This window comes from Primulina eburnea, chromosome 6 (assembly GCF_022965805.1).
Source record: "Primulina eburnea isolate SZY01 chromosome 6, ASM2296580v1, whole genome shotgun sequence".
Taxonomy (NCBI): Eukaryota; Viridiplantae; Streptophyta; class Magnoliopsida; order Lamiales; family Gesneriaceae; genus Primulina; species Primulina eburnea.
In genome coordinates, this window is record NC_133106.1 from 3640977 (window position 1) to 3657947 (window position 16971).

The window sequence follows — 16971 nt, forward strand, 5'->3', positions numbered from 1 at the left end:
CAATGGGAAAACGACTAATGGTATTGACAAGTCCTTCTACAAATGCGATCAATGCAATAGGACAGGCCATACCATAAGTCGTTGTTTTGAGTTGGTAGGATATCCAGAATGGTGGGATCATAGCCGTTCGAAAAAAAATCAAAAGGCATCATCCACAGCAGCAGTTGTTGAAACACAGACCCTGAAAGATGTCACTGAACAAGCCTCAGCACTGGTATTAACTTCAGAGAATGGTGGTAAGTCTTTAAATATTTCTGCACCTGTTATGAGTAAAACATGGATAATTGATTCGGGTGCTACAGATCACATGACATTTGATTCTAGACAGGTATCTCCTCTTAATTTTTCTGCTAAAAAATTTATCACCACTGCAAATGGAATTCCAACCCCAGTCTTTGGGGAAGGACCGATAACTTTACAGATTCACTAAATTTGGATTCGGTTTTAGTGGTTCCATCTGTAGACTATAACCTTCTGTCTGTTTCTTAGATAACAACTAACTTATCTTGTATTGTAACTTTTTGACCTGATTATTGTGTGTTTAAGGACATCAAAACCAAGAAGACGATTGGTTGTGGTATTAGGCGAGGGAAGCTATATTATTTGGACCTTGAATCAAAGAGTACCGAAAGCCTACGACAAGCTCTACAAGTGGGTGATTGTAAGTATGACAAAAGGAAAACAGATATATGGTTATGGCATCGTCGCTTGGGGCACTCTTCCTTTGGATATATCAAAAAACTTTTTCCCAGTTTGTTCTCAAAAGTAGATGTTTCTAGTTTTCGATGTGATGTCTGTGAACTTGCGAAAAGTCATCGTGTCTCATTTCCCTTGCGATTGAATAAAAGTCCACTTCCTTTTATGCTTATTCATTCTGATGTTTGGGGTCCTCTAAAGTCACTACTCTGGGTGGATCTCGTTGGTTTGTTACATTTATTGATGATTGTACCAGGATGACATGGCTGTGCTTGATGAAATATAAAAGTGAGGTCAATTCAATATTCCAAAAGTTTCAGAAAATAGTTGAAACTCAATATAATGCAAAAATCCAAGTACTACGTAGTGATAATGGTGGATAATATCTTAGTAGTGAATTTCAACAGTATCTAGAAACTCAAGGAATAATTCATCACACTACTTGTTCCAACACACCCCAACAAAACGGGGTTGCAGAGAGAAAAATTCGACACTTGTTGGAGGTTGTTCGAGCTTTGTTGATTGAAGCCCATATGTCATTGTCTTATTGGGGAGAAGCTCTAAATTTTGCAGCTTATATAATTAATCGGGTTCCCTCTAGCGCTATCAACTTTAAAACACCATTACAGACACTCATTGAAGCAATCATAGCCCCGGATGTTCCAAATCTACCTCCTCGTGTATTTGGTTGCGTGGTGTTTGTACACCTCCACAAGCATCAACGCACTAAGTTAACTCCCCAAGCATTAAGATGTGTCTTTGTTGGTATGCCACACACCAAAAAGGGTACAAATGTTTTCACCCTCCAACTCGTCGCCTATTTTTGACAATGGATGCTGTCTTTCATGAAGATACCATGTATTTTTCAAAGGCTGAACTTCAGGGGGAGTACCAAAAGAAAATTCAGATTTTAAATTATGATAACCATGATGAGTGCACATTAGATATAGGTGATGATACATCAACAAGTGGAAAAATTCAAGGAGTAAGTCTTGACTTAAGCACCTATGAGCATGTAACCGACGGAGAAGTGAGTCTATCTCAATCTCAAGATGAGCACATAACCGCCAAAGAAGTGAGTCTATCTCAAGATGAAATCGGGTCCCTTGAACAAATGGTTTCTACTTCGTATGTACCCACCAATCTCTTGTTGAAGATGTTCTCGAGTCACACAAAAGACAGTTGCCACAACGTTATAATAGAGGTATTCCTAAACCTTCGTATGAACCTGAATTGTCTAGCAAAGCCAAATATCCCATGAGTCATTATGTATCCAACCATCGCTTGTCAGAATCAAACAGGTCCTTTATGAATCAATTATATGTTGTATCTATTCCTAACAGTGTGCAGGAAGCCTTGATTGACCCGAGGTGGAAAGCTGCTATGAACGAGGAATTGAAATCCCTAAAGAAAAATGACACATGGGAGTTAGTTGATCCTCCACCAGGGAAGAAAACAGTTGGATGTCGGTGGATTTACACTGTGAAGTACAAGGTTGACGGCACAATTGAACGCTTTAAGGTGAGACTTGTAGCCAAGGGATACACTCAGACATATGGTATTGACTACACAGAGACATTTTCTCCAGTAGCTAAAATCAACATTGTTCGTGTCCTATTATCTTTAGCTGCAAACTTGGATTGACCATTACAACAATTTGATGTAAAAAATGCTTTTCTACATGGTGACTTATCAGAAGAAGTCTACATGGATCTTCCACCAGGATGCGTGATACGTGAAAATAACAGGCACAAAGTGTGTAGGTTAAAGAAATCACTATATGGGCTAAAACAATCTCCAAGGGCATGGTTTGGAAGATGTAAAAAGTCTATGTTAGCCTTTGCTTACCGACAGAGCAATGCAGATCACACACTCTTCTTAAAAAGGAAACAGGGAAAAATCACAGCACTAATTGTATATGTAGATGACATGGTGGTTACAGGGAACAATAATGATGAAAGGAAGGCCTTACAAGATTATTTGTTCAAAGAGTTTGAGATGAAAGACCTTGGGTCTCTAAAGTATTTTCTTGGAATTGAAATATCCCGGTCTGATAAGGGAATATTTCTATCCCAAAGAAAATATACTCTTGATTTGTTACAAGAAACTGGTATGACGGCATGTCAACCGATTGACACACCTATCCAAGAAGGACTAAAGCTATGTATTGAACAAAACCAAGAACCAGCTGATAAAGGGAGATACCAAAGACTTGTAGGAAGATTGATGTATTTATCTCACACCAGACCGGACTTAGCTTATGCTTTGAGTATTTTTAGCCAATTTATGCATAATCCGAGGAAGCAACATATGGATGCAGTTATGTGCATTTTGAGGTATTTGAAGTCTGCTCCTGGAAAAGGAGTAATGTTCAAAAATATGCACACTATCGAAGCATAGATGCGTATACTGCTGCTGATTGGGCTGGATCTACGGATGATAGGAGATCTACTTCTGGCTACTTCACCTTTGTAGGAGGTAATCTTGTTACTTGGAGAAGTAAAAAACAAAATGTTGTAGCTCGTTCAAGTGCAGAAGCTGAATTTAGAGGTATGGCTCTTGGACTTTGTGAGGCATTATGGCTAAGACTTCTCTTGCATGATTTGGGTTATCCACCTGAGCAACCCATCCAACTATTTTGTGACAACAAAGCAGCTTGTGACATTGCTCACAATCCAGTACAACATGATCGTACAAAGCATGTCGAGGTGGATAGATTTTTTATCAAGGAAAATTTGGATATGAAGATTGTGGAATTACCTATGATTCGTTCAAAGGATCAGTTAGCTGACATTCTCACCAAAGCAGTCTCAATTCGAGAATTCTCAAAATTTTTAGACAAGTTGGGCTTATGGTATATCTATGCCCCAACTTGAAATATTTTATGAGATATACATATTATAATTAGATATGATATACATGGTATAATTAGATAGGATATTATGTTTAAGTATAGGTGATTGATTTGTAGCTATAATTGAGTGATTTGATACCTATTGTAATTATGGGATTGATTTGTAAAGGCTCTATATATGCCTTGTAACTTTGATTAAGTGAATAAGAAAGAATGTATATCTTTTAGTATTCAAGATTTTACACTGGTAAGGGTCCTAGACACATACCCTAAACATTGCACATCAAGGAACAACAAGCTGGAACTAAAATCTGGTATAGGGTGATCATAGGGCTCGATTTTCATGTATTGGTGGTTGACTTGGTCACGGCCTAGGGTTAGGGCTCGGACAGGGGCTGGTTGAGTCGAGGGAATAGCCCTAGCCACGCTAGGGCTTGAGTCGAGAGGGCTGGGAGGAGTCCTAGCATGCTAGAGCTTCAGAAAAGTCGTGCAGGTTCAGCGGCTGGTGCAGGGTAGATGGCTCGGTCTTGGGACTTTGGGCTGGGCTAGGGTGAGTCCTTAGGATCCTAGGAAGGTGCACGTGAGGCTAGTCCAGGGTCTAGTTGGGTTGGCTAGGTCCTAGGCGAGTAAACGTGGAGTCCATGTCTTGGAAGGTGCTCGACCAAGCGCATGTCCTACTGTTATGCCTTCAGTTTCGAGCTAGGTTTCTGGTCCATGAGTTCCAAGGGTCCAGGAGGGTGTACAGAGGGGTTGGTCATGGTTTGGTCCAGCATGGTTCGAGGGTGGCTCGGGAAAATCGGACCATGGCTCGGTGATATCTTTTATGGGTCAATGTTAGGGTTTTCTTTGTAAAAATTAGTTGAAACATTGCTCACGGGGGTCGAGTCATGACTCATGAGGGTTAAAAGTCTAAGTTCAAATTTAGGAATTTTATTTTAAAGTTTGAAATTATTCAGGATTAAAACGCATTATAAAACTAATAATTAAATATTAATTAAAACGTTTAGTATTTAAGCTAAATGAAATTATGGAAAAATTAATTTAAGTTTAAATAATTATTTGGGATATGTTAGAGTCAATGAAATTAAGAAAAAGTCAAAAACGTGAAATCTTATATCTAGGGGTAAAATGGTAATTTTACACCCGAAAATTAGTAAACGTCATGACAGTGTCCTGAATGCTGTTTTATATGCTAATATGATTATTTCAAATGTTTATGAATTTTTATACTTTCATTTATGGTTTTAAATGGTTATGAAATGTCATGATTATTTATGGAATTTATGATGAAACGATAAAGTTAAAAGATATATTGCATGCTTGTTTTTAAAAGAAAAAGATATTAAATGCATGATTTTTTATAAAGTGATGAAAATGTGAAATATTGGAGGAGGTGAAGTAATTGTGACTATTGAGGATATGAATGGGGATATCGTGAGGGAAAAAACCTCAGAGGGAGCCCATTTATGGGAGAAAGTCCCAGAGGAAGCTCGACGATCGTATTTCTATTCGATGAGGATAGGCCAAGGCTCAATTGGTGGGTGAGAGTGTCGTTGATGTCCCACTGCCCAGTACTGCGGTTACATATAGATGGATCCATCGACTTTTGAAGATGAGAAAAGTCACAATTAACGATCTGAATTCAATAAAAAGGTAAATATATATGCTCATGATGAAAGGACATATGTTATGAAATGAGGAAAAAGAAAAATATTGAGGTTTATGTAATGCATGTCATGAAAATGTTATTTTTATGTAAAAGTATTTTCAATGTTGCTTGTGGTTTTTTACGTATTATTTGTTATAAAGATTATGGTGTGTTGAGTTTTTAGACTCACTAGGTGTGATTGATGCATGTGAGTTTGATGGAGGCCTTGATGGTTGACCTGACTGGACTGAAGGTGCACATAACCCGAGGACCAGCGCTTCTACTTTTCCGCACTTATGATTTAAGTTTATGATTTACGTTAAAGATTTTTAAGACTATTTAGTTATACTTTTTGAGTGGTTTTTGGGAGGATAATACTCTTTGTGATATTTGCAAAGATTATTTTTATGTTTGGTTAAATGTTTAACGATTTCATGTTTGAAGATAGTTCTTTTGATTTTCAAATATTAGTTGGTTGATTTATTTTTAAATGGCATCAAATTATTATATATAATTTGTTTAAGGGTTCGGCAGAATTATGAGACTTGGGAAAAAAATTTCTAGTACTTTTTAAGTAAAACGAATAATAGACGTTTCAGCAGCTTCTGTTCTGGGAGAATTTTCAACCCTCTTTCTGACATATGTCTGAGCTTTCAATGCCACAGCACTGTTAATTCTTATCACAAACCAATTGATGCAATAGCTAGTTCCGCCTCTTTGTGTGTTTCTCACAAAATTACATACAGATTTGCTACAACTTTTTCCGCCTTCATAACCACAAGCGCCTCCTTCACAATTTTTACGGTCTCATTCTCGATACGGGTTTTGCATGCGATATCATCTAATTGCCCAAAAGACATTGATTTTTTGTCAGTCCATTCACATGTCCTACCTCCTATATGATGCGAATGGTGCCATCAAATTTTTTTATTTCGATAATACTGATCCCAGCGATTTCAAAGACATGATTATTTCCTATGAATACAGATATTTCAGAGACTGGTTCATATTGATCAAATCAATCTCTCTGAGACGTTATGTGTCACGTCGCTCCTGAATCCATAATCCATGTGTCACAAAATTTGTGTCTGTCTTCTGCAACTTTGTCGCTTCATATTTCACCACCACCTGAAGTACTAACCACATTTCCTTGAGAACTATTCTCGATACTCGTACCTCTTTTTTGAAGTGTCCTTTATCGTCACATTTAAAGAAGTACATATTTTTCTTCTTACTTCTTGACTTTGATCTACCTCATCTTTGGCTACCACTCCATAAATCTTCCTCTTATCATCGGTAAGGCCTCAGCCTGCTTCGAAGTTACCAACTTATCTTTCTTATTCATGCTTTAGTTATATATTTAATCAACATGATCTCTAAGCATATTACTGAAAGCGGACCGGTTACGGAGGCCGGAAACGCAACGGAAGCGAAAAATTAAATTTTAAGAGCAAAATTTCGGCCCCCACAAGAACATTGTGCAATATTTACAAAAATTAAACCATACATAGGAGGTTTAAGAAGATATACCTATCAACTTAAAGAAGTTGATGAATGGCACCAACTTGATTGTAGAACAACCAAGCTCTTGAAAGGAATGAAGAGTCTACAAGCTTCCCTTCTTGCTCCTAAATCAAGCCCACCACTTAGCAAGGCAAATCCCCTCAAAAATTGCACTAGAAAATTTTTGAGGATTTTTCAAAGAGAAATTTGTCTCCAAAAATGAAGAACAAAAAGGAGAGAAAAATCTTGTGTGTGTTAGAACAAGAAAAATCGGCCAAGTGAGTGTGTTAGTGAGTGGGAGACTAGCCTAGGTAGTTGTGAAAGTTGTCTCTCAAAAGTTGCATGTCTTTGGAATTTTTTATTAAAAAGTAATCAACAACCTTTCACCTCCCAAGCATGCAAACCCTAGCATGTCTCACATATATTATATGGTTTTTAACACATTAAAAACCATAGACTAAATTTTATTATCTCAAACACATTTGAGATTAATTAAATATTACTTGATTTTACTCAAGTCCCACTAGTTAAATAATTATTTAAATTAAGCTCTACTAGACTTAATATTATTTAATTAATCCAACACTTGAATTAATTTAATTATTTAGACTCTACTAGGTCCACTAGTAATTAATTAATTCAACACTTGAATTAATTTAATTTAGTCTCCAATAATGTTCATGAAAATCACAATTTTCAACTACATTATTTACTCGGCCAAATTTTAATCTTAGGAACACTTCCATAAATTAAAATTTGTATTTCTCTCTTAGAAGTCATACTTCTATTTTTCTTAACGCTTATAAACACATTTATAAGCCGTTCAACACATTGAACTATTTTACTTCTCTTCGGGATTTACTAAGCAAGTACTTGTGTGGCCCTCAATGGTTCATTGATACAACTAGCCGTGGGTTCACATCTCAATGTGATTCGGACTAAACATGTCCTTATTCGAGCATATCCCAATTGCTCCATTCTTACTTATCAACTCCTTGATAGTAAGAACGTCAGAACTCAAGTCTGATAGTACCCAACCAATCACGTTAAACGCCTAGCAGCATCGCTTACGTGATTCCCTAGGTATCACATGATAGTGCCTGCAAGAACCATTCAATTATGGTTAGCGTACAGTACGGTCCCTTCAACTCATATATCCCGACCGATTCGACAACTATTGGTCTATCGAGAGTTGTCAATGAATCGATACTATGTGTCATGTTGTGGTTGCATCGATGGTGTAATCTATGAAACCCCTTTCATAATTACCACCATACTCTGATCAGAGATTTCAACCCACATATACATGAAAAACACATAGGATATCCATACCCGTAGGTAAGCGGTGAATCCCCGACTACAATGCATCGACTCCTATATGTTTCGCCGTAACACCCAACCTTGCCACCTAATGACCCCATAAGAGTCGGTAAACAAGTCAAAGTGAAACGCTAGCACATAGAGTCTCAATGTTGTCCCGGGTCATAAGGACTAATTCTGTACAACCATAAACCAGGACTTTTCCACTCGATAAGTGAGAACCACTTGGAAAGTCCTTTTATGGAGGGTTGTTCAGTGCACTCTACAAGGAGCACCTATCTGCATGTTCGGACATCACAATGTCCCCTACCAATGAAACATGGTACTCACATCGCAGATACTAGTCTCTAACTCGAGCGGCCTTTATCCTTCTTAGTGGCGGCTGAATCGACTAGGAACGGTTTAGAATATACAGTATTCCAAATATGAGTTTCATGATACTCATCATATGAGCATCTCATATTCTTTCTACTATTTGTATATTCAAGGACTTTATCTATGCAACTAGCATGGGTATAAAGATAAAGATGCGCCAAATTAATAAATTGAAATATTATTAAAATAAAGATCGTTTATACAAAGAGTTTCATTGTGAACAGTCGGCCAACACTTGGCTCGACGTGCACCTACTCTAACAATCTCCCACTTGCACTAGAGCCAACTACCTATATACTTTAGACCCATTGATTCGCGATGCTTCTCGAACGATGGTCCTGGTAAAGGCTTAGTTAGTGGATCAGCAACATTTTCTGCGGAGCCGACTTTGTCAATCACGACATCTCCTCTTTCCACGATCTCTCTGAGGATGTGGTACTTTCTCAATACGTGTTTGGACTTCTGATGAGACCTTGGCTCCTTCGCCTGAGCTATGGCTCCCGTGTTGTCGCACATCACCGGGATAGGAGCAACTCCATTTGGAATGACGCCCAACTCTTGGACGAAATTCCTAATCCAAACAGCCTCCTTTGCTGCAGCCGATGCAGCAATGTATTCTGCCTCAGTGGTGGAATCCGCAGTACTGTCTTGCTTGGAACTCTTCCAAGAGACAGCACCACCATTGAGCATGAATATGAATCCGGAGGTTGACTTCGAGTCATCAACATCGCTTTGGAAGCTAGAGTCGGTATACCCTTCCAATTTTAGTTCTCCACCCCCATAGACCAAAAACAACTTATTGGTCCTTCTCAAATACTTGAGGATGTCTTTCACAGCTTTCCAGTGTGGAAGACCGGGGTTGGATTGATATCTACTCACTACACTTAGTGCAAATGCCACGTCAGGACGTGTAGATATCATCCCATACATGATACTACCAATAGCCGAAGCATACGGAATTCGTGTCATCGCCGCTATCTCTGCATCAGTCTTGGGAGACATAGACTTGGATAGGGACACGCCATGACACATTGGTAGATGTCCTCTCTTGGACTCATCCATCGAGAACCGCTTCACGATGGTATCAATGTATGTGGACTGGGTGAGACCAAGCAATCTTTTTGATCTATCTCTATAGATCTGTATTCCCAATACAAAAGATGCTTCACCCAAGTCCTGCATTGAGAACTTACTTGCTAACCATATCTTTGTTGATTGCAACATTCCTACATCATTCCCAATGAGTAGAATGTCATCAACATAAAGAACAAGGAATGTCACCGCACTCCCACTGACCTTCTTATACACACAGGGTTCCTCAGGATTCTTAGTAAAACCAAACTCTTTGATTGTACTATCGAATCTGAGGTTCCAACTCCTCGATGCCTGCTTAAGACCATAAATAGATCTTTGAAGTTTGCATACCATATGCTCACTTCCGATAGATGTGAAACCCTCAGGTTGAGACATGTAAATCTCTTCCTTAATATCCCCATTAAGGAAGGCTGTCTTAACATCCATCTGCCATATCTCATAGTCATACCATGCAGCTATGGCTAGCAATATCCTAATGGACTTGAACATCGCAACTGGAGAAAAGGTTTCCTCATAGTCAACACCTTGCCTTTGAGTATACCCTTTTGCTACCAATCGCGCTTTGAAGGTCAATACCTTCCCATCCGCCCCAAGTTTCCTCTTGTAAATCCATTTACACCCTATGGGAACAGTTCCCTCAGGTGGATCCACAAGATTCCACACTTGGTTCGAATGCATGGAATTCATCTCAGATTCCATTGCTTCAAGCCATTTGGATGAATCGGCATCTGATAATGCTTCCTTGAAGGTCCTTGGATCACATCCAAGATTAGGCTCATCATGGCCCTCTTCAAGAAGCAGACCATACCTCACAGGTGGTCTCGAGACTCTCTCGGTTCTTCTAGGAGCTTGTATCTCCTCACTTGGCTTCTCGGGTGTGGGTTCTACAACTGTGGGTGTCTCTCGAACCTCTTTGAGTTCTATCATCTCGCCTTTTCTATCTAATAGAAATTCCTTTTCCAAAAAGGTTGCGTTCCTAGAAACAAACACCTTTGTTTCTTGGGGATGATAGAAATAATATCCAATGGAATTTCTTGGATATCCCACAAAGTAGCATAAAATGGATCGACTATCCAGTTTATCTCCCACTGTCTGCTTCACATAAGCAGGACACCCCCATATTCTTAGATAAGAATACTTGGGAGGCTTACCCATCCATATCTCATATGGAGTCTTGTCAACTGCCTTTGTATGGACATTGTTCAACAACAGTGCCGCTGTTTCAAGCGCATATCCCCAAAAGGATGGCGGCAACTCCGTGAACCCCATCATAGACCGAACCATGTCCATCAAAGTCCGGTTACGACGCTCCGAAACACCATTCAACTGTGGTGTAGCGGGCGGAGTCCACTGCGAGAGAATCCCATTCTCCCTTAGATACTCTTGGAACTCGGCACTCAAGTACTCACCACCTCGATCCGATCGAAGTGTCTTGATGCTTCGTCCCAATTGTTTCTCTACTTCACTTCTGAATTCTTTGAACCTTTCAAAGGCTTCAGACTTGTATTTCATCAAATACACATACCCATACCTCGAATGGTCATCGGTAAAGGTGATGAAGTAGGCATGTCCATGCTTAGTGGTGATGCTAAGCGGACCGCACACATCGGTATGGATCAAATCCAATAACCCTTTGGCTCGCTCCGCATGGCCCTTAAAGGGAATTTTGGTCATCTTTCCTTTCAGACAGGATTCACAAGTCGTGAGAGCGTTAATATCAGACATATCAAACATGCCAACTCCCACTAGCTTGTTCATCCTTCTTAGGGAAATATGACCTAATCGAGCATGCCATAGTTGTGCCGAATTAAGAGTATCTTGTTTGCGCTTATTTGTTGTTGTTATCGTTTGGACATTGTTAAGTGGAATATCTTTTAATTTTAAGGTGTAGAGATTGTTTTCAAGTTCACCGGTACCAACTAAACATTCATTCTTGTAAATATTGCAAACACCTTTGCTAAATAAACAAGAAAATCCATCAATATCTAGCATAGAAATGGAAATAATGTTTTTAACCAAGTCTGGTACATACAAAACATCTCTTAAAACCAAATTAAAATCATTGTTCAAACATAAATAAACATCTCCTACGGCTTTGGCAGCAACCCTTGCTCCATTGCCCATCCTCAGGAAGGTCTCACCCTCTCGGAGCCTCCTACTTCTTCCCATCACCTGCAAATCATTACAGAGATGTGAGCCACAGCCGGTATCCAATACCCAAGAAGTAGAGTTAATAGAGATATTCACTTCAATGTAGAACATACCTTTAGCAGAACCCTTCTGCGCAAGATATTCCCTGCAGTTACGCCTCCAATGTCCAGGCTTCTTGCAGTGGTGACAGATGTCAACAGTCTTTTCAGCCTTCACTGGCACGGCTGCCACAACGGGACTCGAAGTCTGCCTCTTCAAGGGCTCGCTCTTCTTGGTACGCTGGAAAGAACGCTTCTTTCCCTTCCCAGGTGGACCAGTCTTCGTGCCAGATGAAGAGCCCACATAAAGAACCGGCTTCTCCTTCTTGATCGTGGACTCAAAGGTCACAAGCATGTTCACCAACTCTTCAAGGCTGGGCTCAAGCTTGTTCATATTGAAGTTCACGACAAAAGGATCGAAAGAGCTGGGCAATGACAACAGCAACACATCCGTGGTCAACTCCGATGGCAAGATCAAATCCATGCCTACGAGTTTATCCACGAGCCCAATCAACTTTAGGCCATGCTCATGGACCGAAGTCCCATCTCGCATGCGTAAAGTGATGAGCTCCTTTACTGTGGCATGCCTCAAAGGCCGAGTCTGCTCTCCGAAGAGCTCCTTGAGGTGCATATGAATGTCAGCAGCATTCTTTGCATCCTCGAATCGCCTTTGCAGCTCATCGTTCATTGAAGCTTGCATGTAACACTTGGCCTTCAAGTCATGGTCGCACCAATCCTTGTAGGTCTGCAGTTCCTCGGGACTGCAGTCAGTCGGAGCCTCATCAGGGGGCGACTCAGTAAGTGTGTATGCGATTTTCTCCGAGTTCAAGACAATCTTTAAGTTTCTTAGCCAAGTGATATAGTTTGGTCCGGTTAGTATGTGTTTTTCGAGAATGACCGAAAACGGGTTGCGAATTGATGACATGTCAAAGATTGTACTGAAAAGTAAAACAGATAAATGTTAATGACTATTTTAAAATATTTAATAAGATATAAAGTTTGGACTTTTACTTTATAAATAATCGCTCCCACTGTTTTGACATTTTCACTACCCTCTAGTGAAAACGGGAAACACTTTCCTCAGTAGGTACGTAAGGTCCAATTAGCGAATTGTGATCCCGAATAATATCGGCCATCACAACTCCCAAAAGGTAGTTTCCAATTGCATCGCCATGCAACCCTCTACGTATACTTTTGTCTCACGTTTGATTAGGACCCAATAATATGACGTCGTTCATCTTTACGTGTCAAGCCTAACCCATCGATATTGAACCTTAATGGACGGTCGCCATGAGTTCCCTCAATAATATGAGCCGAAATCATGGGAGTTCCACGTAGTTCACATCACCATGTCAATGGATGTCACAGCTTTCCGGCACCCAGGGCCCCCTCAATAATATGAGCCGAGCCCCGAGTACGGGTAGCGTTCATCATGCATCCATTGTCGATGGAAGACAAGGAAATTATAAACAAATTTATAATTCCCCTTTTCGGACTTGATATTAATTTTGAATCTTATTCAAAATGAGGGTTTTTAATTTTGAAAGGTCTCATCATTAATTTTATTTTAAAAGCTCGCCATGTTTGATCGTATGTTTGCCGGATTCATGCAACTTTGTTATTATAATAATAATAACGCACATACTCATTATTTATAACATATCATGCATATATTATAAATAGAAAACAATACAAGGATGATCAATTGCCCCAAACTCTAATGGCCCGTGTGAGCCAAACACGGGCCTAGGTCCAATCCTAGGGTAAATGCACGGGATGCAATGCAACTATACTATTACATTAGCATCCTATATTACATGTCTTCGATCTTCATAATCACCAAGGCCACCATCTTCCAATCTTGATCTTCCCCTATTCTAATATTTACAATTAAATATCCATGGCACATAGGGATACATCTCATGGGGGTGGGAACGGGCCATAAACCAAGCCCACTTTATAAATTGATAATTATTACAATCATTCAACACAAATATCCTAGCATACACCTAGCAAATTGGGCTTGGGCTTTTGATCATCCTTCATGCATAATATCACATATCATACACCATCAATTAATTATCACTATAATTAATTGATCCAATATTATATATCTTGATCCAATCACTAACCGCCACAATTATAAATTAAATTAACAAAGTATACAAACACCTTTGTCTACTTTCAAATTAATTTATTTATAATCGAATTTCTTGCAAATCACAATTTACTATAAATAATTAAAGTCCTACTCCAATTATTTATTTTATGAGAAAATATGTGCAACATTTGTAAATTTAAACTTAAGGGCCCAAAACTCATTTTTCACCAAAAATATTTTGGCCCATTTAAATTTCACAAATTATGTTGGCCATCCAATGGCCCAACAACTCAAGGCCCATGACACTAAGATTGTCCAAAACACTTTTGGAAACCCTAGCCGTCATCGCCGTCGCCGGAGCTCCGTCGCCGGATTCCGGCAACAAAAATTTTTTTTTTTTATTTAAAACAGGAATTTCCGGGCAGCCCGTAGGCTGCCCAAACATGCTGCCCGAAATAATTCGGGCAGTCCGAAACTCACGGGCAGCAACAAGCTGCCCGAAAATAATTTTTTTTTTTTTTGTTTTCCTTCAAAAATTTTCGGCCTTGCTCATATTCTTGCACATAAAATTTCAAGCGGTTAGAAATCGAATCTCAACATAATATTATGTAAATATAGCACAAAATCCGTAACCTTAGCTCGGATACCACTTGAAAGCGGACCGGTTACGGAGGCCGGAAACGCAACGGAAGCGAAAAATTAAATTTTAAGAGCAAAATTTCGGCCCCCACAAGAACATTGTGCAATATTTACAAAAATTAAACCATACATAGGAGGTTTAAGAAGATATACCTATCAACTTAAAGAAGTTGATGAATGGCACCAACTTGATTGTAGAACAACCAAGCTCTTGAAAGGAATGAAGAGTCTACAAGCTTCCCTTCTTGCTCCTAAATCAAGCCCACCACTTAGCAAGGCAAATCCCCTCAAAAATTGCACTAGAAAATTTTTGAGGATTTTTCAAAGAGAAATTTGTCTCCAAAAATGAAGAACAAAAAGGAGAGAAAAATCTTGTGTGTGTTAGAACAAGAAAAATCGGCCAAGTGAGTGTGTTAGTGAGTGGGAGACTAGCCTAGGTAGTTGTGAAAGTTGTCTCTCAAAAGTTGCATGTCTTTGGAATTTTTTATTAAAAAGTAATCAACAACCTTTCACCTCCCAAGCATGCAAACCCTAGCATGTCTCACATATATTATATGGTTTTTAACACATTAAAAACCATAGACTAAATTTTATTATCTCAAACACATTTGAGATTAATTAAATATTACTTGATTTTACTCAAGTCCCACTAGTTAAATAATTATTTAAATTAAGCTCTACTAGACTTAATATTATTTAATTAATCCAACACTTGAATTAATTTAATTATTTAGACTCTACTAGGTCCACTAGTAATTAATTAATTCAACACTTGAATTAATTTAATTTAGTCTCCAATAATGTTCATGAAAATCACAATTTTCAACTACATTATTTACTCGGCCAAATTTTAATCTTAGGAACACTTCCATAAATTAAAATTTGTATTTCTCTCTTAGAAGTCATACTTCTATTTTTCTTAACGCTTATAAACACATTTATAAGCCGTTCAACACATTGAACTATTTTACTTCTCTTCGGGATTTACTAAGCAAGTACTTGTGTGGCCCTCAATGGTTCATTGATACAACTAGCCGTGGGTTCACATCTCAATGTGATTCGGACTAAACATGTCCTTATTCGAGCATACCCCAATTGCTCCATTCTTACTTATCAACTCCTTGATAGTAAGAACGTCAGAACTCAAGTCTGATAGTACCCAACCAATCACGTTAAACGCCTAGCAGCATCGCTTACGTGATTCCCTAGGTATCACATGATAGTGCCTGCAAGAACCATTCAATTATGGTTAGCGTACAGTACGGTCCCTTCAACTCATATATCCCGACCGATTCGACAACTATTGGTCTATCGAGAGTTGTCAATGAATCGATACTATGTGTCATGTTGTGGTTGCATCGATGGTGTAATCTATGAAACCCCTTTCATAATTACCACCATACTCTGATCAGAGATTTCAACCCACATATACATGAAAAACACATAGGATATCCATACCCGTAGGTAAGCGGTGAATCCCCGACTACAATGCATCGACTCCTATATGTTTCGCCGTAACACCCAACCTTGCCACCTAATGACCCCATAAGAGTCGGTAAACAAGTCAAAGTGAAACGCTAGCACATAGAGTCTCAATGTTGTCCCGGGTCATAAGGACTAATTCTGTACAACCATAAACCAGGACTTTTCCACTCGATAAGTGAGAACCACTTGGAAAGTCCTTTTATGGAGGGTTGTTCAGTGCACTCTACAAGGAGCACCTATCTGCATGTTCGGACATCACAATGTCCCCTACCAATGAAACATGGTACTCACATCGCAGATACTAGTCTCTAACTCGAGCGGCCTTTATCCTTCTTAGTGGCGGCTGAATCGACTAGGAACGGTTTAGAATATACAGTATTCCAAATATGAGTTTCATGATACTCATCATATGAGCATCTCATATTCTTTCTACTATTTGTATATTCAAGGACTTTATCTATGCAACTAGCATGGGTATAAAGATAAAGATGCGCCAAATTAATAAATTGAAATATTATTAAAATAAAGATCGTTTATACAAAGAGTTTCATTGTGAACAGTCGGCCAACACTTGGCTCGACGTGCACCTACTCTAACAATTACAGTGCCCATATCGCAAGTAAATTTCATTTTTATTAAGAATCTTTTGGTAGATTAATCTAAAAATATAAATATAAATGTATATTTATAAAGAAGGTTTGAAATGAAAATAAAGCATAATTCATGAAGATAATTATTTTACCTTCAAGCTTAAGAGAAGTAGGGGACCATAAACTTTATTTGTTGAATGGGGACAAGAATTAGAGTTGAGATTTAGAATGAATTAGAGAATAAATAATATATACCATATATATATATATATGTGTGTGTGTGTGTGTATATATATATATATGTATGTATATATTTACTAAGAATGATCACGTGCGATGTACGTGAGTGATTAATAATAAAAAATAAAATAACGAGATTTAGATAATTTTTAAAAGTGTTTGAAATAACATCTTGTTTAAAATCGTTTGAATAACATCTTGTTTAAAAATCGTTTGAATAACATCTTGTTTATGAG

At 38.6% G+C, this 16971-nt stretch overlaps 1 protein-coding gene across 1 annotated transcript; it reads right to left on the reverse strand.

Annotated features, from left to right (window-relative positions):
• Window positions 1-11429: 11429 nt before the first annotated feature.
• On the reverse strand, window positions 11430-12100 carry LOC140833647 (uncharacterized). The gene is made up of 2 exons (XM_073197974.1): window positions 11756-12100; window positions 11430-11663 (listed from the first exon to the last, which is right to left on the reverse strand). The coding sequence occupies exons 1-2, from the start codon at window positions 12072-12074 to the stop codon at window positions 11647-11649; spliced, it is 336 nt and encodes a 111-aa protein (XP_073054075.1). The 5' UTR covers window positions 12075-12100; the 3' UTR covers window positions 11430-11646.
• Window positions 12101-16971: the final 4871 nt, after the last annotated feature.